Below are 23036 nucleotides of genomic sequence, written 5' to 3'. Positions count from 1 at the left end.
CATATAGAGATCTAGGACCAAAGAAGTGGCATCACAAGGTGACTGTGTCTATCTTTTTGGTGACCTGAGTCACAGTGACCCAGCAGCCTATACTGCTCTGTGGGGATGGATGCTTATGTTTATCCCACAGTGTCTGCTCGGGAATTCTGTTCTGTATGTGATGGATCTTTGTGTCCAGGAAAGGCGTTCACTGATTGACTTCCTTAAAAAATAAATAAATAAGTCCCTGAGTTTGAGAATTCCTCATCTCTGCATGGAGTAAAGAACAGATTAACACTTTCATCTTCGCTTTCCTGTTAACCACCCAAACCTCACAGAGCTGTTCATGTCTTAGGGAGAACTTTGATTGCTGGGGACATCTCCATGGAAACAGAATCTCTTTTTGCTGAGGGTCTGTGGCTGCTGCAGCTTCCCCCCACCTGTTGTTGGTCCAGCACTTGTGACGTCATGGTTAGCGGTCCTGTGCTGCTTGTTAGGTCACAGGTGCAGGCTGAGGCTCCAGGGAAATGCAGTGACAAGAACATGAGCACTGGTTTAAAAAAAGTAATGTATTAATGCAATGAGCTGCAACAATTAAGACCAAAGGAAAAAAAGAGCTGCAGTAGCACATTAGTAACTACTGTGCATAAAGAATCCAGCCTGGAGGGGGTTTCCTCTTACCCCGGACCCCGCAGGAGGAGGCCCAGCTGGGACCCGCTGTCCGCAGCCACCCCTGCAGCAGCGTTTAGAAGCTGCTCTCACCACAGACTCTGATCTTGACGCAGTGGGTTCAGGCCCCTGGTGTTTATGAAAGGACTGGTGTCTGGCCCTTCCCCGGAGAGACCCTTCTCTGCACCCCGGAACCAGTGCCAGGGCTTGCCCCGCCCTGACAGTCCCGTCCTCAGGCCCAGGAGCCCCTCAGCAAGGCAGGTGAGGCTGGCAGCTCCCTGAGTCCCAGGCTGATTGGGCCAATCTAAGTACCAACTGTAGCTCTGAGGGAGATTGCGGCCAAGCTGGAGACGGCGTCTGGGGGCTGCCAGATCCAAATGACAGCAGCCCTCCCCTCTCCTTCTCCCCCTCCTCGAGTTTAGAGTCTTCGGGCCGGGCAGATGTGGCCGCATGTGGATGCAAGTAGCTCTAAGTAGCTTGTTATGAGGAGCTCAGTGAAGTCCACTCTGCATTTAAACTAAATGTAGAGAGAAATGAAAGCGGATCCTCTTCTGGGGCATTGTGTTTGTATCTGGAAGACATCTTGTTGACTGGACAACCTTGTGAGTCTTTTCCAGTGTGTGTGATGATCCGGCACGCCATTTACTTCGACTTAACTGTGTGGAAGTGCTGACCAGGCCCTCTGGCCAGTGTGGGATATTGCCAGGGGCTTAAGGAAAACAAATTGAGAGGCTGCCTGGCCGTTTAGGACGGGCGCCTGTTGAGAGACCCCAGCAGGGGCCCCACTGAACCTCTCACCTGGCTCTTTGCTCTCCTCGCAGCAGGGGCTGGGTCAAGGCAGCCAAGAAGAGGCTCCCTGGGCCCTTGCGGGTGGCTGAACTCTCTGGCAGTGGTTCTCGTCCCTGCCAGGAGCGTGGATTGCAGTTCCTGATGGCCTGTGCACACTACGAGGACAGATGAGAGCATTTGTCTGCAGTCTTCCTGCATGGGAGGCATTGCCAAAGGTGGATGTGGTCTCTGGCAAATTTGTGTAGGAGACTCCCGTTTCCAGAAGTACCTGACATTAGCTCCAGTTGCCTTCAGTGTGTACTTACATTGTCTTATTTCTTTTCTGCTTTTTAACTTAGAGGGAGCATGTCTCCTAACTTCAGACATGTTTCACTAATGGTCTGTCACAGCTGGTGACTCCTACATGGCTGGGAGGGGGACTGAGCCGCTGCTGCCTTTCTACTGGCACCTTCTCCAGCTAATATGGTCCCCCTTCTTCATTTCTCTAAACTCCTGTGGCATAAAGGTGGCCGAGCCCCACGGGGGCTATGCTGTTTCTCTGGCCCAAACTAGAGACAAGCAGTGCTGCCAAAGCCCAGGTAAGGAGAAAGTGCTTCCCTTGAGCCCCAGTTGTCTGTCTCCTGCTGTTCCTAAGCTCTCTGGCAGATTGGAGCAGCAGGGGCCTTGGTCACGCCATGTACTTGTGGGCTTTAAATTAACACATTTCATTTACTGCCATGCTATTTGCTTGCAGGGGGAGGGCTCGGAGGTTAGCCGGACTTGCTGAGCGGTGCGCGGAGGCTGGCCCCGGGAGCAGAGAGCCTGCCTGCCCACTCCTGGGTATTCAGGGGCTCCAGAGGGAGGCAGTGATGGGACAGGCCCAGCCCAATTATGAAAGAGTCTTTTTCAGTTTGTTTAAGATACAAAGGACCTCAGAAGTTTTCGTTTGTGTGTTCCCTTGCTTATTACTATTTCACGTGAAATCTGTGGGTACACAGGCTGCTAATCTGGACCTCAGTTTAAACCTGAGTTAAATCATACATTTAACAAGGCTAAGTACCATGGCTGCTTCCCGCCATGGTGCCCGGGAGCTCTCTGAGAATGTGTGATCAATATTTATTAACATTCTGCCACCACATCTTGCACCAGTGACCTGGCTGTCGGTCTCCAGGAGCTGTGGTGTGCAGAGCGAATTCATTAATTAGATTTCCTCGCCCTGCTCCACACACTACCCTTGTGCCACGGAGCTCAACTCACCTGGAGGCAGATGCGTGTCCTTGCTGTCAGCGAGGATGCTGTCACCACGTTAAAAGTTGGAATGAATCATTTTCCTCCAAGGATTAGTAACCCCCTCGTGGGATTTCACTTTCCCCTGAAGCATTTAGTGTGGATTATGTGGCTCGTGTCGGGAGCTTCTCCTTGTGTCTCCATGGGTTGTATGGCAAAGATGATAGCAGGGCTCTGGACGGAGGAGAAAGGTGCCTCCAGATTTGCAGTGTTTTCATGAGGAAGCTTTGGCTTGGGCCTGTTGGAATGGGCTTAGCCTAGAATAAGGGATTTTAAAAATAACATTTATTGGAGATTGTTCCTGATTATTAAAATAATGTAATTGTGGAAATACATAAAAAAAATAAAATCACCTATAGTCTTGCTACCCAAAGAGAACCACTGTTACGTTTTGGTAAGTTTCCTTTGTCTTGTTTTTAATGCGTATAACACATTTTGATAAAGTTAGGATTGTACTTCTATACTTAGGTATCCTGGTTTTTCAAGCCATTTTGTGTCCTCAGTGTGTCCCCGTGCCATTAACTGTTTTGAAACATTGAGATTTTAAGTGGCTGATACTCCACCATGTTGCGGTCCCATAGTTTATTTGGGGGTGTCTCTAATGTTTCAGAAATCACAGTGCGGGGACCACTTATCTCCATGTCTGACACTGTCAATCCTGGCTAGTGTGCCCCCACTTACCCTGGGCTGTACCACCGGCCGGCTCAGTCTGACTGTCCCTTTCTGTCTTGTAGATTGTTTGCTACATGAGGAGAACTTCTCGGTGAGGTGCCCCAAGCACAAGGTGAGTCAGAGCGTGTGTCCCCAGAGGGGCTGGGGGAAGGGGGTGTTCCTCCCGATCTACAGACCTGACATTGGAGGCTGCCGCCTGCTCCTGGCCCCGGGAGGGTGGGGAGGCCCGGTGCTGGTGGGGAGGGGACCTGTGCCCCAGGCTGGCCCCCCATGTGCTGTGGGAGGCTGGGAGAAACTGGGGGGGGGGACGGGGAGCGGAACGTATTTGATCGTTAAGAGAAATTCAAAGATCAAACTCAATAAAACTACTGATTCCCATTTTAGTTTAGTGGAACCCCAGTTCCCAGGTTGGCACGAGGTAAGATTGGTTGTAGGCCTTGATACATAAGCAGAGGCATTTTCCCAGACTAAAAGAAATCAGAATTGACCCCAGGGCTTTGGGGGGAAACTCCGTCTTTTCTAGGCTTTACCTCCTCGGAAGCGAGGGGTGGTGCAGTTGGTGGGCCGCCGCCGCCGCCGCCTGATTTCCCTGAATAATTCAAGAGGCGGTCTCTTGGTGTGGCCCCTTTTAGGAAAGGATGGAAGATAAGGGGCGCCTGGGCTGTTGCTGAGCTGGCGGGCATGTGGGGGGCGGGGAGGGCGCGGAGAAGGAAGCCCAGGGGAGGACGGGCCGCCCAGCCGATCTGGCGCCACCTGGTGCTCCCCGCGGCGGCAGCGCGCTCCTCTGGCTGAGGTCGCACTGACACCTGGTGGTCACGGGGCGCTCGCACGCACGGTCTCCGACTAGGGCCAGAAATGAACCCGAAAGAGGTCCTCCTGACAGGTCTGCCCTCAGAACGCTTCTGAAAGATGCTTGCTTATGCTCTTCTTTAAAAATTATTTTCAGAGATGGACCACAGGATCTTAGAGTATTCTCTTTTAGTTAATTTACGTGTTTTTATTTTTAAAACTTCTTTTTAATGGTCACATTTTGTCTCAGAAAACTCTGTCTGAATATCTCCTGTTTGTCATTCAATACTGACTCTCTGCTTTTTCTTTCCTTTTCCATGTGCCATTCCTGTCCTCGCCTCTGCCCTCCCTGACCCCCCACACTGTTCTTCGGTCCCTCCTGTCTTGTCTCCTTGGCGTTGCCGGCGTCAGCCTCCCCTCCCGTTCCCCCTCCCCCCCTTGCAGAACAAGACAGCAAAAGGCAGCCTCAGCACAGAGCAGTCGGAGCGGGGGTGAGGGGGGCAGTGTGCTCGTGGGAATGGAAAGTACAGCAAGCACAGGTGAGTCGGGGCCGGCGCCCCTGCCAGAGCCCCAGGCGGGGGGGGGGGGGTGGTCACGGCCTCTGCCCTCCTCCTCGCCCCTGGCTGGGCTGCGCCACCACCAGGTGGATAAATGGTTTCTCCGACTGCCGTCTAGCTCCCCAGCATGTCCGTGGAGCGGTGGTGGAGGCTTGAGAACCGTCCCGTTGCTGGCCGGAGTGCACAGTGACTGAGCTGAAGGCAGGCCTCGTGGGTGGTGCTCCCGGCGGCTTCCGGGACAGGCCCGGCCGGCGGCCCACCCCGTCCCCGGCGCGGAAAGGCTTCTAGCCAGGGGGCTGTCCTTTTTAATTTACTCCCTATCTGTAAAGCTTATGGTGGCGTTTCCTTTGAAAAACAACAAATTCCCCAGTTTTGTTCTTTGGAATCGTTTCCCCCAAGTACTGTGAAGTGTTCCTTTGCACAGAAGTACAAAGGGAAGGAAAATCCCCTCAAAGATTTAAGGGACTTTAGCATCCAATTTAATTTTACTCTTAAAAACCTCAAGAGATCGAGTCGTGCTTTCTGTGTGTCTGGGCCCGTGGTCAGGGCGGCGGCGGCGCCGCGCATCTGTGGAAACGGGATTAGTGGACTAACGAACGTCCCCAGAGGCTGTGGGCCTCCCCTGCTCCCCGCTTTCTCACCCCCTGCCCCGCCCCCCATGGAGTCACAAGGGCTGAGGAAAATAGACCGTAAAGAGAAGGGGGGAAAAAAAGCCAAAATGTAACTTGAGGTACTTGCTCCTACAGGATGGAGAGGGGGACTGGTTGTCTCAGAAATGTTCGTGAAGGGATTATTTCTCTTCAGATGAAGGGCTGCTGTGTTTATGCCAGGTGCCTGAAGGCCACACGCAGGTGTGTGAGAGTCTGTGGCACCTTCCCTCCCCCCTGACGACCGGCAGCTTCCACCTTTCTCGGGAATACCTAACTAATTTGAGGAAGAGATAGAGTTCATCTCAGACAGTGGCAGTTTTCCTCCTTTGAGAGTCCTGGGTTTCTTAGGTGGGTCCTGGTACCGAATTCCAGAGAAGCCCCCTCTGCTCTGCTGGGCGGGGCCCTGGCCTGCAGAGGCCTGCCATGCTTTCTCGAGGGGGCTGTCGAGTGAGGCCTCTGCAGTTGTGCCTCCCTTTTCTCTCTGCCTCTTCCAAGGAGAGGGGCTGGGAGTGGAGCAACAGGTGGTCCGGTCACAGGAATCAAGTGAGTGAACTGGCGGCGGCAGCAGCCGCCACTGGATTTCTGGAACACAGCGGGGCCCACTGACTCCTGCACTCCTTTCCCCCTGAGCAGCCCTCGGTGCGAGACCACAGTCTGGGTTTTCCAGCCTGTGTCTCTTGGCCTTTGTTCTGTGCCTGGGCTCTGCCTTCTTCCTGACAACTCCTCTGCCTGGCCGATGGGTGGAGCCGCGTGCTCTGGGGGCCACGAGGAACATTCCTGGCCGTGTCCTGGACGGCCCCATTAGGGAAAGAGCCATCTGTTGTCCAGTGCCTTTTGTTTTTGTCCTGGAATTCCAGCTTGTGTTTGGGAATTTTAATTTTGTTCATGATCTCCTTCCACTCTTCCCAGCCGTGGGCGCTGCTGGAGGACTGCCCTCGGCTCGCACGTGGATCAGTGAGCTGTGGCATTCCGACCTCAGCCGGTGCTGGCGTGTGGTGTCCGAATGGACGGAAGGCACGGACGCGCGGAGTGGGGAAGTGGCTGACCCGTCGGTGTGGGGTGGTTTCCAGTCTGTTGAGGTCAGACCGTTCACCTCCTGGAGGGAAGGGATGGGCATACCGCATCCAGCCATGTCCACCTGAAATGATTTTCTGCGTACGCTGTCCCCACAGGGCGGGACCCTTGTCCTGGTTTCTCAGTTCAGCTCTCATGTTGAGGGCGGTGGTCATCTGCAGATTGTATGGAAACCCCAGTGATTGGGACGGAGAACATTCCATCTCGGGGTCTGTTCTTGGGACAGAGAGCTCCTGTCACTGGGGACCCTGACATGGCAGGGAGAGGGCATGGGTACATGAATCCTGCTTATTGGTGCTCCGTTTTCTCACACAAAAGTGCTGTGTAACCAGGGGCAGTCCATTTATTGTTTCTGGTTCTGTTTCTTCTGTAAAGAGAGGAATAACAATGGCCAAGCCTGTGAGGATTCAGTGAAGAAATGTCTCTGAGGTGTCCGCGCGGCCTAGCGTGGGATGAAGCTTATGCAAGTTCTGGGGCGCTGGTTCTCACGGCCTGCTGGCCCACCGTGCACCACGGGAGCTGGAGGGGTCAAGGCTAGACCCTGCTACCACCCTGTCTGGCAGAAAACTGGGGGCTGGGAGATGGGAGATTTAATCCCCCCGACCTCCCCCCTAGCATATGAGGTGCCTGCACTTGTCCCACAGCAGGCCAGCAATGCCAGAGAGGAGAAGTCCTTGGGCAGCCATCTATCCGGCAGGCTGCTTCCTTCCCGTTTCTGAGCATGAGGGAGCAGGGTGGCAGCCCCGTGGGTGCCCACCTTCTCCCTGTGCTGACTCCTAACCATGCCTCCACAAAGGCCTGTGGACGTGTCTCGCGAGCTCCTCAGAGGCCAGACTTCCTCCCTGTAGGCTTTGGCACTTGCCGTTCCCTGAGCCTGGGTGCTCTGCCTCCCATCTTCTGTGACAGGCTCCCTCTCCTCTCTGGGTCTTGGCTTCAGTGTCCCTTCCTCATGAGGCCTTCCCTTCTGAGTCCCTGTCTGCCTCCTTCCCACGCTGCAGCTTTCCTGTGCCAATTTGGAATCATTCGTTTGTTTGCTTATGTGCATCTCCACTAGACTGTGCACTCAGTGAGGACAGGAACCGGGTCTGGCCCGGGCCGCTGTGCTCTAGGCTGGAGCGTGCGCACGGCGGGGCCGGCAGAGGCTGTTAGGGCATGCACCCCAGAGAAGAACGCGCTCGGCACCCTGCCAGAGCCTGGATAGGTACAGATGAGGGTCCCACCATGCAGCCCCACCCCTACAGGTGGGAACTGGCCGGGCAGGGCAGGCAGAGGTGGTGGATTCTTGCTGCTCTGGGAGAAGGCTGGAGGAGGCCCCGCTAGTTCGGGCCCTGGAGGGGCCGCTGAAGGGGTAGGAAGGTGGGAGCGTGATGAGGAGAGGGAGTCCTGGAAGGCTGTGGCCCCAGGTGAAACCCTGCTCACTGGCAGCCGGACATCGAGGTGCCTTTCCAAGAGAGTATTGAAAACCCCCGGCACAGAGTGGCTGCCCACTCGCTGTGCTCTCCCTGGCTGCGGCTGGCCCCGTCCCTGCTGGGGAGCACGCCGTCTCAGCCGCATCCCATGCAGACAAGACCACACTGTGACTGAGGCTCGAACGCAGAGTCCCGGGGGGCCCAGGCAGAGGGCTTTGCTGGACGGGAGCCCCAGTCCCACCCCTCAACAGCCCCGTGGCTTTGGGTCCCTCCGCTTCAGCTTTGTCCTCTGTGAGATGGGGGGTCAGGCCTTGGTGTCATCATGAGGTAGCTTCTGTGAAACTCTTAGCATAGCTCCTGGCACACGAATTTTCAGCCCAAGCTCCCTGTTGAAGGAACAGTTTTTGAGAAGTAACTCTGAGAAGTTCGGGTCCCCTGACCTTCAAGGTGTATGAGGTCAGACCCTGGGGAAAGGTCCCGTTAGGAAGACTGGAAGACAGAGCCACAGTGGGGGGGGGGGGGCTGCTGTCAAGGCCATAGCTGCCCAGACTACCAGGCGCACCCGTGGCCCGAGGTTGGCAGCCCACAGAGCGCCCCCAGCCTGGCAGGCCTGGGGTGCCGAGCATGCTTCATTCTGAGGTTGGGGGCTGGGGTGGGGCCTGCTCTTCTGAGCAGTTAGCAGGCTAGGGGTACAGGCCCAACACTGCCAAGCCTGGGGGAGAGCAAACCCTACCCTGTCTCTCCCTCCACAAGCAGAGCCTTACAAGGTGTGCCTGGACATCTGTCCTTTGCTCACATGTTCCCACATCCCCGGCCAGACTTTGCCCCTCTGGTTGTTGTTTGAGGCATCGCATTAGCTCTGCCCTTGTCATCACATGTACAAAGGGCCCTTGGTTCCTGGGGTGGCTTCGGGAGGCTGCTTCTTTCCCCTCTCCTGGCAAGCGGCTTTAACCTCAGGAAAACCAGAGGGTGGGACTGGCGAGTCTCCCTGGGCTGGAGGCAGACTGGAGGAGCATGGCCCAGGAGGGCTAGGGCGACTTCCGGGGCCCGGAGCCACCTTCAGAACAGGGAAGCCACGCTGTCACCATGGACATCCTGAGCATGGGGACATTGTCCTGCTGTCTCTGCAGAAGGTCTTCCTGTCTAGTTGTGTTTTCTGCCAAGCAGTTACACATCTCTTTTTGGTGATGGCAGGTATCTATGTATGTGGGTGCTTTTGAATAGAAGGTTCTTAGTTCCTGCACACAGACCAGCCTTCTGAACGATTTTGCCTATTAGTAAGTTGTGTGAGATATTAGTAAGTTGTGTGAGAACAGAAAAGGGATGGTGCCACCTGGGTTTTCCCGAGGGTTATTTGTTGGAGGAGGGCAGCAGAAGGGTTCTGGGGGAGGAAGGGAGTGCTCGGACTGGCAGGAAGCCGGTGGGGGGAGGCCACCACTCCCGGCTTCTGCTCTGATTGTTCTGCACTGATCCTTGGAAACCGCTGTCTCTCTCTGAGACCTCTGCACACGTAATGACCCATGAAGTACTCGGAGGAGGCCCGTGGCACAACCCCACCGCCCCACGTGGGTCATCAGGATCGTCTCCCTGAGCCCGGAGCCCGGGCTGGAAGAGGAGCCAGTGCAGGGGACACCTGGGAAGCCTCAGAGGAGGGCTCTGCCCTCCCCGACAGAGCTGGCTGAAGAGCGTGCTTTGTTGAGTGTGAAGAATGCGCTCTTGTCCCTGCCAGCGCTGTGACGGGGTCCTGAGCGCTTCTTCCGCAGACCGCCTGTGTGCTCAGCCACCTCTGTGAGCACCGCTCCCTGCCACCGAAGTGCCCAGCCCCACCAAAGGCCACTGGTGGTGGGGTCCTGAGCTGGGGTCGCCCCCTCCAGGATGTCCTAGAGCTCTTTCCTGGTCTCCGTTCCTTCCGTGCACCGGGGAGGCCGCCGCGCCGCGAGGGGCACAGAGTCCATTCTCAGCGCAGCTGGCCACGTCGCTGCTGCCCTTCTCCGTGGTCCCGGCCCAGGGCCACATGGTCTGGGCCACATGGTGACTCCACCACTGGTCTTGGGGGCCTCCTGCCTCATCAGCACACTTGCAGGGGGTCTGCAGCTGCTGGGCCCCCGGAGCGGGGGCTGTCGGCTACTGGGCCGCGTGGAGGTTCCCAGCACCCAGTGTCGGTTCTGTCTTCCAGGTGAGACTGTGGAGATGAGAGGTGGTGGACACTCGCGGTGGAAGGAACCGTCCTGCCGTGCGGCCCCGCCCTGCCCCGCCCGCCCCACCAGCACCTCCTCCCCAAGTCCTTACATCACACCCAAACCGTGACACCACAGGAAAGAAAGACCCAAGAAGTTGGAATGGCTGTTTCCATGGACACAATCTCCATAGTGACAATGTGGGGGGAGGGGGGAGGGGAGGGATGATGGGAAGGGGGGGTGAAAAGGGTGGGATAAAAATATATATATATAAATCTATTTTTAGTCTGGAAAGACTTTGTTTAAATGAAAGGTGCGCTATCCCTTTTGATTCTATTTTAAAATTATCTAGTTAAAGAACTCCAAATTTGTTCCAATAACAGTGAAATTTAAGTGTGAAATTGAACAAGCTGGTCTCATAAAGAACGGGATGTGGTTTTGATCTTTAGCCTGCCTCACACCGGTTCAGAGAGCTGTGGACCCAGGCTTGAAAGAGCAGACCGACCACACCAGAGCCGTCCTTTGTCACTGATTTGTCTCGGAGCGGGAGAGTTTGGGGTGGCGCGGGGGGGATGTGGGGACGGTCCGTGTTTTCAAGAGTGGGGGAATGATGTTTAAACACAAAAATAAATTTTTTTCATTTCCAGAAACACTATTTATTTATTATTTTTAAAATTTTTATCTTTTTGGGGGGTGAAATTGGCAGATGTCCCGAGGTCACAGTTCTATCCTGGATCACTGTGGCCAGTGAGAACCTCGAGCGCCCCACTAAGTGAGCACGGCAGGCAGGGTCGGGGTGGCCCGCCTCTGGGCGCATTCCTGGCAGCTGGGCCTTGCCTCCCCGAGGACGACGGAAGGACAGGAAATCTAAGCTGTAGGAATTGACACTGGGGGGAGGGACTGTGTCAGGTGTGATCCGTGTGGGTTACGCTGACCAGGAACACCCAGTTAACCCTTTTTTCTTTTGCTTTCATTTTTATAAAGGAAAAGGGGGCCTGTCAGGTGAGCAGCCCCACGCTACATGATTCTTTATGTTGTATTGTTTTGTTTTGTTTTGTAAATTGTATAATTTTTAAATATCTGAGTTTTAAAAAAAGAAGAAAAAAGTACAAAAAAAATCTTGTTAAGGCCTTAAGAAGGGGTTAGTGCATCTTTCAGGGGTCACTCTGCCGTGGGGATAAAATAGCTGTTTCACAAACAGTTTTATTTAAAAAACAAAAAAAAATCAAAAAATAATAAACTTCATTTTAACCTTGTTTCCTTTTTTGTTTAATACAAAGCAAACGCGTCTCTTCCTCCTCCCATTCCAGTCCCCAAAGGTGGTTTTGCTGCACTGCAGAGAAGGCCGCCATCTGACTGTCCAGCTGAGCGAGCCCCAGTGTGTCATCGTCCGTCCCCCCTCCCCCACCCCACCCCACCCCAGTGGCTCTCGCAGCAGGGCCTGGAATGAAACAAAACCAAGGGCTCCTCTCTGTGGCTTCTCCCTGGTGGGTGGGGGAACTCAGCCAGTGTGTGGGGACGGTCAGATTTACCTAAGTTGGTATGAGGACATATTTCCTATCAACATTAATTTTAAAGGTTATAAAAAAATAATGCAATGTCAATGGACTTTTTTAGAGAACAGAAATACTGGAAGGAATGTTGTGAAGTAGAAATAAGCAATTATAAATGAGTTCTTGTGTGCTCATCAATTTGGGGCCGCAGAAATGGCAGATTAATTCTGTTTTAATGGCTCCATCAAGCAGTGCGGCCCATTTCTCATTTCGCTCACCAGGGTGGAGGTGTGGGTGGGTGTGCTGTGCAGGCCATGGGACCTGCATAGAAATGACGGCTTTTTTTTTTTTTTCTCATTCATGAGATATTTATTAAAGTAACACATTTAGGGAAAAAAATCAATACAATGTATACATCATTACTGAAAACTGTATACCATCATACAAAAAAGGATTTTATTTTGGGAAATTGATTCCTAATTTATGGCAAGTTTTACTTTCAGAAATAAAACCACAAAACAACTCAATCTCATCCAATCTTAAAGGCTGGCATGCTGAGCAAGAATGTTCTTATTCTTTGTAGGAGCTCCTTCTTTACATTGTCAGGTACCAGGGCTCTGCCTTTTGGTGTGATTTCAGCCACCAAGTCATCAACAGTAACGTGTTCTAGTCATTTTTCTTTAATTACCTCTTTACAGTGTGCCTTCAACTGGTCCTTCCAGCCACATTCAATTAATTTAGCTCTCAGCAACTCTTTGAGGCGTTCTCTTTCTCCAGTTTCTATCAACTTTTGGTTAATCGCTGCTCTCATCTGCGCATCTTTGTTCATCTTGCTAACCACACTCTTCGGCTGCCCGGGCCTAGACCCTCAGTAGCTCGGGCACCTAAGCACACAGAAAGCTAAAACACCAAAATGATGGCTTTTTGAGCTGTGTGGCTTTCCGTCTGGTCTGGACTTGGCATTAACACAGTTCAAATGAATTTGATAGATTTCAGGTGTCAGGGGCTAAACCACAAAACTGGAAAAATATGTATCTTGAGGAAAATATTTTCCTGACAGCAAATGATTCTTTGTCATTTTGCTTTTCTTCTTCTGCCCCCTTTTGACTTGCTGATGATCCTTGAGCAAGGCACTTGTGATGATTCCAGGTCTTTCCTCAAACTGGCTTCTGACATGACCATTGACGGGCATGGCTGTGCACCACACTCCCTCCCTGGCTCCAGCTTTCTGGCTTCTGCCGGAAACCTCCACTCGTGCATTTCAGCTCCCACTGCTTTTAAGTTCTATGTATTTTTTTTCGTACACTTTTTTAGAGCAAGTTTAAGTTCATAGCAGTATTCAGAAGTTATAGAACGTTCCCATAATACCCCCTGCCCCCCGCCCCCGTACACGGCCTTCCCCAGCGGAGCGCTACTTTTGTGACAGCTCGTGATCCTACTGCACTGACACATCATTGTCCCCCAAAGCCCATAGTTAACATTAGGGTTCATTCTTGGTGTTGCACGTTCTGTGGGTTTGGACAAACTGTTCCAGTATCAGTAGTGAGTAGTCTCACTGCCCTAAAAAACCTCTGTGCTCTGCCTGTCCTGCCTCCCTCCTCCCAGCCCCTGGGCTTTTTACTATCTCTATAGTTTTGCCTTTTCTAGAATGTCCTATGGTTGGAATCCTACTGTGTGCAGCCCTGTCAGATTGGCTTCCTTCACTTAGTGGTAATGCATTTAAGGTTCCTCCACGTCTTTTCGTGGCGTGGTAGCTCATTTCTTTTTAGTACTAAAGAATATTCCATTGGATGTACTACCATTTATCCACCGACCGAAAGACATCTTGGTTGCTTCCGAGTTTTGGCAATGATGAATAAAGCTGCTATAAATATCTGTGTGCAGGTTTTTGTGTGAACATCAGTTCTCAACTCCTTTGGGTCAGTAATCAAGGAGCTTGCTGGATCTTATGATAAAAAGGTTTCCTTTTTTAAGGAACGATGGAACTGACTTGCGCAGTGGCTGTACCATTTTGCAGTCCCACCAGCAATGTATGAAAGTTGCTCCACGGCCTCGCCAGTCTTCGGTGTTGTCAGTGTTCTGGATTTTGACCATTCTAATAGGTTACACAGTGGTGATTTTTATATGTTTTCAAGTTGTGGTTAAAAACATAAAATTTACTGTCTTAACCAGTAAGTGCAGTTTAGTAGTGTTAAGTATATTCACATTGTGTGACGGATCTCCAGAACTTTTCATCTGCCAGTTGGACACCCTGTACCCTTAAAACACCCCCCGCCGCCTGCTGCCCCTGGCAAGCTGGATGCAGGGTCCCCTTTTCCTTTCTGCCCCGGGGAAGGAGCGGGAACTGGGGGGGGGGGCTTCCTCCGCGGGCGGGCCTGTGCCTCAGGGAGGGGGCGGGGGCAAGGCGAGCAAAATGCCACCCTCGCTGGGTGCCCAGGCTCCCTACCCATTTTGTAGAGCCCCAGCCCAGGACTGCGCTCTGCCTTGCGTGAGGGGCCCCGAGCCGGCACTTCCCAGTCCCTGTGTTGCTGGCGTCCCTTCCGGACAGAGAACCCTCCCCTGCGCTGAACACCCCTGACCCAGACGGCCTCCTGGGAGCGCTCACGCTTACCCCAGCTTCACCAGAGCAGCTGCACCCCCTCCACCCCTACCGGGGTGGGCTCAGAGTGTTTCTAAATCAATCTCAGTAACATGTGCTGGCCCTTGGAGAAGTTCACTTTCAAACAGTGTAGACGTAATTCCGAGCATGCCTGTGGAATGGCCCCTGATGCCGCTCTAGGACTTTGACCTCCTGACGTGATCTGAGATTCCTTCTCCTCGGTGCTTGGGGACCACGAAGCTGCAATTGCCCAGTGATGGCAAAAGGCCACAGGCCTCATGACGGCCGGTTTCCTCACGGCCACCCCATCCTGGACGGCAGGCCCCTAGGACGGGGAGGCCACTGCCCTTCATGATGCCATTAAGATGACCACTTGGGGAAGGCAACCAAAATGACCGGCAGATAAAGGCAGAGTTTCCAGGGCCAGCGGGTGACAGCATGCTTGGGCCCTCCTGCCCACTTGCTGCTGCTGCTCCCCGGGACACTCAGCTGAGGCAGATAAGAGGCCTCAGCGTGCCCTTGGGTCTCACTCTCCTGGTCTGTTGAGGGGCCTCCAAAGTGGGCTCCCTGGCTCCTGGAAGCCCCGAGACCCCAGTTTCCCACAGTCTAGTCCTCAGCCCGACCTGCAAAGCCCCCTCACGCTGCCGCCACACCCACCGTGTACGAGGCCTTGCGGTGGGGCTTTGGTCCTGCTGCCAGGTCACCTTGGCTTGTGGTTCAAGCCAGCCAAGGTCCTCCATGAAGTGTTCCCAGCACGTCCTGTCCCAGCCTGGGGGCAATGTCCCCACGGCCCTGAAAGTGGTCCCCACACTGCTGACAGGGCCTGGCCCCTCTCTGGCTCCCCACACCTCCTCTGGGCCATGAGGACTCACATGCTCCTCCCATTGGATTGCCTACTCAGCCCAGCACCCAGCGCAGGGCACCTTCAGCGTCCGAGTGTGTGTGTGTAAGGTGCATGTGTGTAGTGTGTGCATGGTTTTGTGGGTGTATAAATGCATTTGCCTGTGATTGTGCATGGTTTTGTGGGTGTATAAATGCATTTGCCTGTGATTGTCAGTATGAGCATGTAGGTAGTGTCTGTGAATGTGTGAGTGGTTGGTGATTGTGTGGTTCTGTATGTGTTGAGTGAACTGGGGTGAATGGAGGGGACGCTGAGAACTTCATTTCCACACTGCCCCCTCCCCCTGCACATGGTCCCTCTGATCATTGCGACCTCCCTACAGCACTGGGCAAGTTCCAGTGACAAACTCGGGAGGCAAAAACCACTTGGGAGGAGGCAGGCCACGTGATAGGGCATGGCTGTGTTCTGGGGCCAAGGCTGTGACCACACTACGGGGTGTGACCCAATATGACGGGTGGGTGGCAGGACCAAGTCCAGTGACCGCTGGTTTTTCCTCGGAGCCCATAGCAGAGCTGGAGAGTCAGGCTGAAGCGGGGGCTTCATCGTCTCTCCCCTACCCCCCCCCACTACCCTGGGTAAGCACCCGGAGAGGCCAGGAGGAACAGGACTCCTGTGGTCACCCCTGCACCTGACCTTACCCGGCCCCTCCCTGCACCCTCTGGCAGCACAGTCGCCCTGACATGTTGACTCGGGGCAGAGGGCAAAGGCTGGTCTCAGATCCCTTTAGAAAGCGGGGCCAGGCTGGATGAGCTCCCCAAGTGTGGTGAGAGCACCCTTTCTGGCTGGTCCTAAGTCCCTGGTGTGGTGAGGGACACCCGTGTACCAGAGGAGGCCAGCGGGCGTGGAGGCAGCCATGGGGCTGCTGACTGGGGATATGCTGGGGTCCCTGGCTGTGGCCGTGGCCATCTTCCAGCTCCTGGTGGACCTGATGCACAGGTGCAGACGCTGGGCTGCCCCTGTGGGGCAACCTGCTGCAGATGGATTTCCAGAACACACTCTGCTACTTGGACCAGGTAACGAAGGTAGGGGGATGGCAGCAGAGATCCTGGGGACCCCACCTAGCAGCAGACAGCAGCTGGTGGATGAAGCCACAGGCTGCACAAGGAGATGGGCTGAGAAGAGGCAGGTTTGCAGGGCTGACTGCAGGAGGGCCTTTGTGCAGGGCCTAAAGGACACTTTGGATTTTCCAAACAAAGGTCAGAGAGAGAAAAGGCCCGGAGTGGAGTGTGGACTTGGCAGTGGATTTGAGATCCAGTTGGATAGCACTTAAATTACATGACCTGGGTCCCTTCTGATGACATCAGGAGGAAAGGTCTTGAGAATGAGGGAAGGAATCTGGACAGGAGCCCCATTTAAATCAGGAAACCGAGGCTGAGATAGGTAGAGTGACAGGTTCAACTCTTTTGCTGCTGTGGGTCTTTGGGCCTCAGTGCTCACCTCCATGAACTTGAGTTTCTTCACCTGTGAGCTAGGAACCTAACTTGGCCTAGTGACAATTTTGGTGACCTTTGCAAAGTCATAGCTGAGAGGTGTTATCCAGCGTCAGCCCCTCCTCCAGAGAGAATGTGACCCCCACGGTCACGTGGTCGATCTCGCCCTTGCACCCCAGCGCCGCTGGTGGCCCAGGGGTGCCCCAAGCCTAGCGCCATGGGACTGAGGCCTGCAGCCTGGTGGGCACCCGGCCTGACGAACGCCCTCGACTCTTGGCCTGCAGCTGCGGCGCAGCTTCGGGAACGTGTTCAGCCTGCAGCTGGGATGGACGCCTGTGGTCGTGCTCAACAGCCTGGACGCCGGGCGCGAGGCACCGGTGTACCACAGCGAGGACACAGCTGAACGGCCGCCTATGCGGGTCTATGAGCACCTGGACTTCCGGCCGCCCTCCAAAGGCAAGCGGAAGATGGGGGCAGACGGAGGCCTGGCCGGGACTGGGCCAGCAGTGACTCAAGCTCCCGCAGGCCCAGGCGGGGGCAGGATCGTGGACGTGCAGTGCAGGGAAGAGGTAGAAAGTTTGGAGGGGCTGCAGGTGGAGGAAGGAGTTGGTGCCAAGTGCCTGGGTGGGACGCGAGAGGATGAGGGCGGGCCCTGCCCAAGACGGGGTGGGCCCAGGGCCCTGGAGAGCAGGTACAGGATGCCAGCGTGGGCGGAGCGGAGTGGGGTCAGCACCTGCCCCCAGCTGGCGAGCAAAGCGGGCAGGCAGAGCGACGTGTCCCCAGCGGGAAGTGGGTGTCAAAGTGGGCGCGCTTTAGTGGGGGTGGGGAGCAAGTTTGGTGTGGGCGGGCAGGGAGCCGGGCCTGTATCAGAGGGGGCGGGATTGTGAACCGGGCAGGGGCGGGGGGCGGGGGTGGGGCCTTGCGAAGGGGGCGGGGCGGACTACGCCAGAGCCCCCGCCCACGTCCCGGCCCCGCCCCCAGGGGTGAATCCGGCGCGCTACCAGCGCGAGTGGCGCGAGCAGCGGCGCTTCTCCGTGTCCACCCTGCGCAACTTCGGCCCGGGCAAGAAGTCACTGGAGCAGTGGGTGATCGAAGAGGCCTCGGGCCTCCGTGAAGCCTTCTCCGACCATGCCGGTGAGAGTTGCGGCTGAGGGGCCCCGGGGACAGGGATGGATGGAGGGGCCGGGGAAGAGGCGTTGGAGGCGAGCCTTCAGCCCCGGCGCCCGCGTGGATAAAGCGGTGAGCATCGTGATCTCCTCCCTCACCTACGGGCACCGTTTCGAGTACGACGACCCGCGCTTCCTCAAGCTGCTGGAACGACTGCCGGCGGGAGTGGAGGAGGCCCAGGGCTTCCTGCGCGAGGTGCGGGGCGGAGGCACCAAGGAGCCCTGCGGGGCGAGCTCCGGGGAGGAGGCCTCGCCCTAAAATGGGCTTCCCGGCGGAGGGGGTGGAGAGAGGGGCGGGGGAGAAAAGGCATTCCGAGACGGGAGGCGTGGAGGTGGGGAAATCCAACCGAGGGAGACGGCTAAGGAATCTTAACACCTCCTTCATTGGAAGCCACCACAGGAGCCCATGAGGTCTAGATTTTAGATTTATTCTGGGCCCTGGGCCAGGAAAGAGGATCAAGGCCGAACTTAGGGAAGAACCATGTCAGTGGTGGGGACACTCTGGAGGCCACGGGACCTGACTGATCAAGACGAACACCCGAGCACAGGAAGGTCCCCATCTGTGGTGCGCACAGATCCTGAACTCGATCCCGGAGCTCCTGCACATCCCGGGGCTGCCCAGCAAGCTCTGCTCAGCACAGAAGACCCTCACGATCCTAATAGATGAGCTAGTACAGGAACACAGGACGACCCGGGACCCAACCCAGCCACCCCGAGACCTCACTGATGCCTTCCTGGATGAGGTGGAAAAGGTGAGGTGTCAGGGACAATGGTTGTGGGTTGAAGGCGCCGTGACTCAAGGCCCAAGAAGGTGGGGCCCATATATCAGCCAGTGATCAGTGATTACTGATGGGTGCGGGGGTGGGAGAGGCCATTTGGAGGCTCCTTCCCTCTGCCCCAGAGCTCACCCTCTTGGCATGGCCCAGGCCAAGGGGAGCCCCAAGAGCAGCTTCAATGATGAGAACCTGGGCATGGTGACATCTGACCTTCTCGCTGCTGGGATGGTGTCCGCCTCAGCCACGCTGACCTGGGCCCTGCTGCTCATGATCCTGCACCCGGACGTGCAGCGGGAGCCCACCCTGGGGGCCGAGTGGGATGGATGAGGGAGGGGAGGAGCAGGCTGGGGCCCCTTGAGCTTGATTTGGCCCCCCAGAAGCTCCGAGCAGAGGCTGGGCCCTCGCTCGGAGGTAAGAGCTGCCTCCACGTGGGCACAGCCCTCCACAGGAGTCAGGCAGAGGTCGGAGCCCAGACCCCTGGGTTCTGACCACTGTGGGGATGCCTGTCTGTCCAGCACGTGTTCCAACAGGAGATAGATGAGGTGATAGGGTGGGTGCAGGGACCAGAGATGGGGGACCAGACCCGCACGCCCTTCACCATGGCTGTGGTCCATGAGATGCAGCGTTTTGGGGACATCATCCCACGGGGCTTGCTTCGCGTGACGTCCCAAGACCCTGAAGTGCAGGGCTTCCTCATCCCCAAGGTAGGTCTGTGGGCCTCCCTCACCTGTTGCTCAGCACCACCTCCGGCCTGGCAGCCCCAGCACGGCTAATGCCCGGGAGGGCCCGGGCCCCCAGTCCGTGTTTCTGGAGCCTGGGTGGGGGCCGGAGGGTGGGGAGAGCATCAGCAGGGCCAGCCCTGTCCCTTCAGAGCCCCAGTCCCCTGGGGAAGACAAACTGAAATCTGCCACAAGGTGTTGGAGGAGCCCATGCACAGGGGTGGGTGGCAGCGTGGGCGCCCATGGGTGGTGAGGCACTCAGCCCTGCTGTGGGGACAGAGAGGGTGCCCAGAAGCTTCTCGGGCTGAGGGGTTACTTGAAAGAGGCCGGGTGTGTGCCAGGCAGAGTGTGCACCCCCATAGATGTTTGGTGGCAGGGGTCTGGGCGTCCTGTAGCCCGGACCCCACTCATGCCAGGCATCTCCTGCCAGGGGACAAGACTTATCACCAGCCTATCGTCGGTGCTGAAGGACGAGAAGGTCTGGAAGAAGCCCCTCCGTTTCTAACCCGAGCACTTCCTGGATGCCCAGGGCCGATTCGTCAAGCAGGAGGCCTTCGTGCCCTTCTCCGCAGGTGCCCGGGGTGCCCAACTCGCTGGCCCCTCCTGAGGCGTACCCCCGGACCCCCCCACAGGCCGCCGCATCTGCCTCGGAGAGCCCCTGGCCCGCATGGAGCTCTTCCTCTTCTTCACCTGTCTCCCGCCACGCTTCAGCTTCTCCGTGCCTGCCGGACAGCCCCGGCCCAGCGACCACAGGGTCTTCTCCTTCCTGGTGACCGCAGCCCCCTCCCAGCTCTGTGCTGTGCCTCGCCAGGGGGAGGAAGCATCCCCTCGCCACCGGCTCCTCAGTAGGGGCCTGATGGGCCAATAAACCAGTTGGGTGGCTCCATCCTGGCTTCCGAGTCCCCTCAGGGCCCCCTGGCCAACCATTGGCCATGATGGGGCCTTAGCAGCCTCCCCAGGGCCATCCCCTACCCCCCTCTGAGCCATCCTTACCTTGCATTTGATCCCATTTGAGAGATGGGGATCCTGAGGGTCAGAAGATCACAGCTTACCCCTAGTCACCCACAGGGACCCAATACTGGCAACTTGGGTTAGTGACAATGTCTGTACTTAGGTCCTGGCTCATGGCAGGAAGAGCTAGAACAAGCTGCTGAGAGCTCTCAGCCGGACCCTGGTGGGCGTGGGCAGGCCCCACTCAGCCTGGACACCCACATCTCAGGTCCAACGCCACCCACTCCACCCCACGGGCCAGCAGCCCCGCCAGCACCACCCGCTCTTCTGTCCCACTTCATCTACGACTCCCCCAAAGGTAGGGACTTCAGGGATGGCCATGAGGGTATGGGCCAAGTTAACACCCAGGGCTCAGTCCACAGGTGCCAGAACTTTCCCTGGGAAGCCTTTGGCAGTCCAGGAGTGAGCCACCTCCCTGTCTTTCAGTCACCCCAAGCTAGGGGGGACCCCTTTCCCAGCCCCTCAGGGATGCCTGTGTCCAGGCGGCCTGCCCAGAAGTTGCCATTCACGGCCAGGCTAGAGTAGAAGGAGGGCCACTCATCGGGGCTCCAACCTAGGGCACAGTCCTCTTGAGTGGTTGGGTCAAGCTGGGCTCTCAGGAGACTTGAGCAGGGGAAGGCAGTGAGACCTGTGGGCCCCAGGTATACCCTAGGGACAGGCGGCATCCTTGGACCCATGTGACAGCGGAATGGCCAGAGGAGGAAGTGGCCACGTGGAAACTTCGGAGGAGGACACCCTGGCTTTCATCCTTGCTCTGCCGGGATACTCTGTGACCCGGGGCCGGTTCCTCCCTGCCCTGGGCTTCTGTTTCCCCCTCAGCCAGTGAGATGGTTGCACCAGATGGCTGCTGGGGCTGGTGGTCCTGCTCTGACTTCTGGGCCCGTGACCCTGTTAGCCTGGAGCCCCGGCCGAGAGCAGGACTGCTGTCCTCCCCCTGTGCCCACCCCCACAATTGGCTGGTTCTGGACTGAGCAGCTGGGCAGCACCCATTTAGCCAGGTCTTGGGCAGGCCCCCTGGTGCATTTAAGGAACAGTTTGGGGACCAGAGACAGGTCAGAGGCGCCTCACTCCGCCAGACCTCTTTTGCCAGAGGACACCCCTCCTCCGCCCCAGACCCAACAGCATCCCTGACAGAGGTCCCCCCAGCACCTTCTAAATGCGCTCACGACATGGAGCTCCCTGGCTCTCCGCATTCGGGGAACTCGCTCTGCCCCTCAGCGAGGGGTCGGGGGCCCTCTCCAGAGTACCAGCTGCTGTGGCGGGGCTCAGGCGCAGCTTGTCAGGGCAGGGAGTGTGGACAGGGCCTCACTGGGTTTAGACGAAGGTCCTGAAAGGAAGCAGCTGGGTCTGCAGAAGTGGCAAGTCTCCGGGTTTATTGGCTATTTGGTCATTCGTGGTTCTGAGTCTTTGGGATGTCAGCGGCTGGGACCCAGTCCAGCCAGAGCTTCCTCAGGAGCTGGGGGACCCAGCCTCCAGGCCTTTCCTCCTTGCTCTCCACCGCAGAGGCCTCTGCAAAGCACAGACAGGCAAGCCCTGTGGGTCCCCTGCAGGGAGGACCCTTCCCCAGGGCCCGGGGGGGGGGGGCGGGGGGAGACAGGCCAGCGCTGACCAAACGCTCGCCTCAGGTTCCTGCCGACCAGGAAGGAAGCAGGAGGCGGCGGAGACATTCAGGGAGGACGGGGCGCCTGGCTAGCTGGGCTCCTTCCCTCTGCTTCCCAGCCCAGGGCCCAGGGCCCGAGGGAGGCTGTGCCATCCGTTAGCCCCGCAGGGGTGGGCTGTGCTGCCTTACCGGAAGGGTATACTGCCACCTCCTTTTGGACCTTCGTGTTCTCCTGGGAAGAAAGACGGGGCACGGTGGTGGGACGCGACAGGTGCCACATTACACAGACGGGCAGGTGCGGGGCAGGCAGGGTCCGGCCCACTCTCCACCCCATAGGGCCCCTTGTGCCACCGGGACAGCAGTTTGGCCCCGTGTCCTTGCAGGTGCCCCATCCCCCCCAACACTGCCCTCCCCCCCCCACAGTGCTCTGGGGCTTCCCAGTAGGGCCCATGCTGGGGATGTTCCTCACCTCCCAGCCTGGGGCCCCTGCCGCTTCTTCCTCCTCAGCCGCCTCCTTCTCCTTCACAGCGGGGCCCCGGCCTGCGGCTTCCACCCCTGGGGGCCTCACCTCCCCCTCCTGCTGAGACCGGAGCTCAGTCTCCTCCTTGGGCGCAGCAGCGCTCCGTCCTCCCGTTGCCTTGGGGGCCATGGCCTGCAGGGAGGGGCGGGAGGGCGGACATGGGCAGAAAGGCCCGCAGGGCCTTCATCCTCCTGCCCCGTCTCCACACCTGCACTGCGTATGGTTCTTCGTTTTCCCAAGGAAGGCCTTCCCTTCTCAGCGAGTTGCAAGTTTCCCGGGGGTGGGGGGCTGCCACCGTCCCTGGGACTCCCCTGCCACGAGCTGGGCTGTCTCTGCGTCACATGGAGCTCTGACAGAAGCGAGCCTCACTTACCTTGGCTTGCTTCTTCCCGACCTTGACTCTGCGTCTCTACAGAAGGAAACAGAAGGGACTTCCAGCTGGGAGGGGCCGTCCTCTCACCGTACCTGCCCAGGGTGCCCACTCCAGGGGAAGTGGGGTCCCCAGCCCTTACCTACCTGAGTGGTCACAGGGTAGCACTTATCCATCGGCCCCCACACCGGCCTCAAGGTCTCCCCTACGAGCTGCACAAGGAGAGCGGAGGGAGGGAAGGCTGAGGTGACGTGCGAATTCACTAATTCACTGTCAATGCCTGCACACGCAGACACCTAAAAACTCCCTGTCTTGAGAAAGTTAAAACTTGGCATTTGTGAAACAAGAATAAAACAGTTATGTTCAAAAAACCTCTAATCCTTGAAAACAAAAATATGATAGAATAAGGGGAATGAAAAA

The 23036-nt window shown here is 56.7% G+C and overlaps 3 protein-coding genes and 1 pseudogene across 5 annotated transcripts in view; 2 read left to right on the top strand and 2 right to left on the bottom strand.

The window, feature by feature from the left end:
- TCF20 (transcription factor 20) overlaps positions 1-10236 on the top strand; it is a 102720-nt gene extending 92484 nt beyond the window's left edge. Inside the window, exons 4-6 of one of the 3 annotated variants that reach the window (XM_088025396.1) lie at positions 3438-3487; positions 4609-4703; positions 10031-10236. In XM_088025396.1, coding sequence (XP_087881522.1) covers positions 3438-3487; positions 4609-4659 — 101 coding nt within the window. In that variant the 3' untranslated portion in view covers positions 4660-4703; positions 10031-10236. Of the gene's footprint in view, positions 1-3437; positions 3488-4575; positions 4704-10030 lie in introns of all 3 variants that reach the window. The other 2 variants (XM_088025395.1, XM_028115314.2) reach the window with 2 other exon arrangements.
- Positions 10237-12053: 1817 nt separating this feature from the next.
- On the bottom strand, positions 12054-12374 carry LOC114218490 (transcription and mRNA export factor ENY2 pseudogene; annotated as a pseudogene).
- A 3503-nt stretch (positions 12375-15877) lies between these two features.
- Positions 15878-20001, top strand: CYP2D6 (cytochrome P450 family 2 subfamily D member 6). Its single transcript, XM_028115415.2, is given in 10 exon segments — positions 15878-15972; positions 15974-16037; positions 16739-16910; positions 17436-17594; positions 17662-17816; positions 18196-18372; positions 18547-18694; positions 18919-19100; positions 19546-19687; positions 19748-20001. Coding segments are annotated over 10 exon segments (1530 nt in total). The 3' UTR covers positions 19984-20001.
- A 1486-nt stretch (positions 20002-21487) lies between these two features.
- Positions 21488-23036, bottom strand: part of LOC114218372 (uncharacterized) — a 31961-nt gene continuing 30412 nt past the window's right edge. Inside the window, exons 9-13 of the mRNA XM_028115417.2 lie at positions 22763-22828; positions 22620-22655; positions 22196-22378; positions 21916-21958; positions 21488-21635 (exon numbers count right to left, since the gene is read on the bottom strand). Of these exons, the coding sequence (XP_027971218.1) occupies positions 21514-21635; positions 21916-21958; positions 22196-22378; positions 22620-22655; positions 22763-22828 (450 nt within the window). The 3' untranslated portion in view covers positions 21488-21513. The remainder of the gene's footprint in view (positions 21636-21915; positions 21959-22195; positions 22379-22619; positions 22656-22762; positions 22829-23036) is intronic.

This window comes from Eumetopias jubatus, unplaced genomic scaffold (assembly GCF_037043125.1).
Source record: "Eumetopias jubatus isolate StellerSeaLion01/CBP00866 unplaced genomic scaffold, mEumJub1_p1.0 scaffold_8, whole genome shotgun sequence".
NCBI lineage: Eukaryota > Metazoa > Chordata > Mammalia > Carnivora > Otariidae > Eumetopias > Eumetopias jubatus.
Note: the sequence above shows the minus strand (reverse complement) of the source record. Positions and strands in the feature narration are given on the sequence as shown.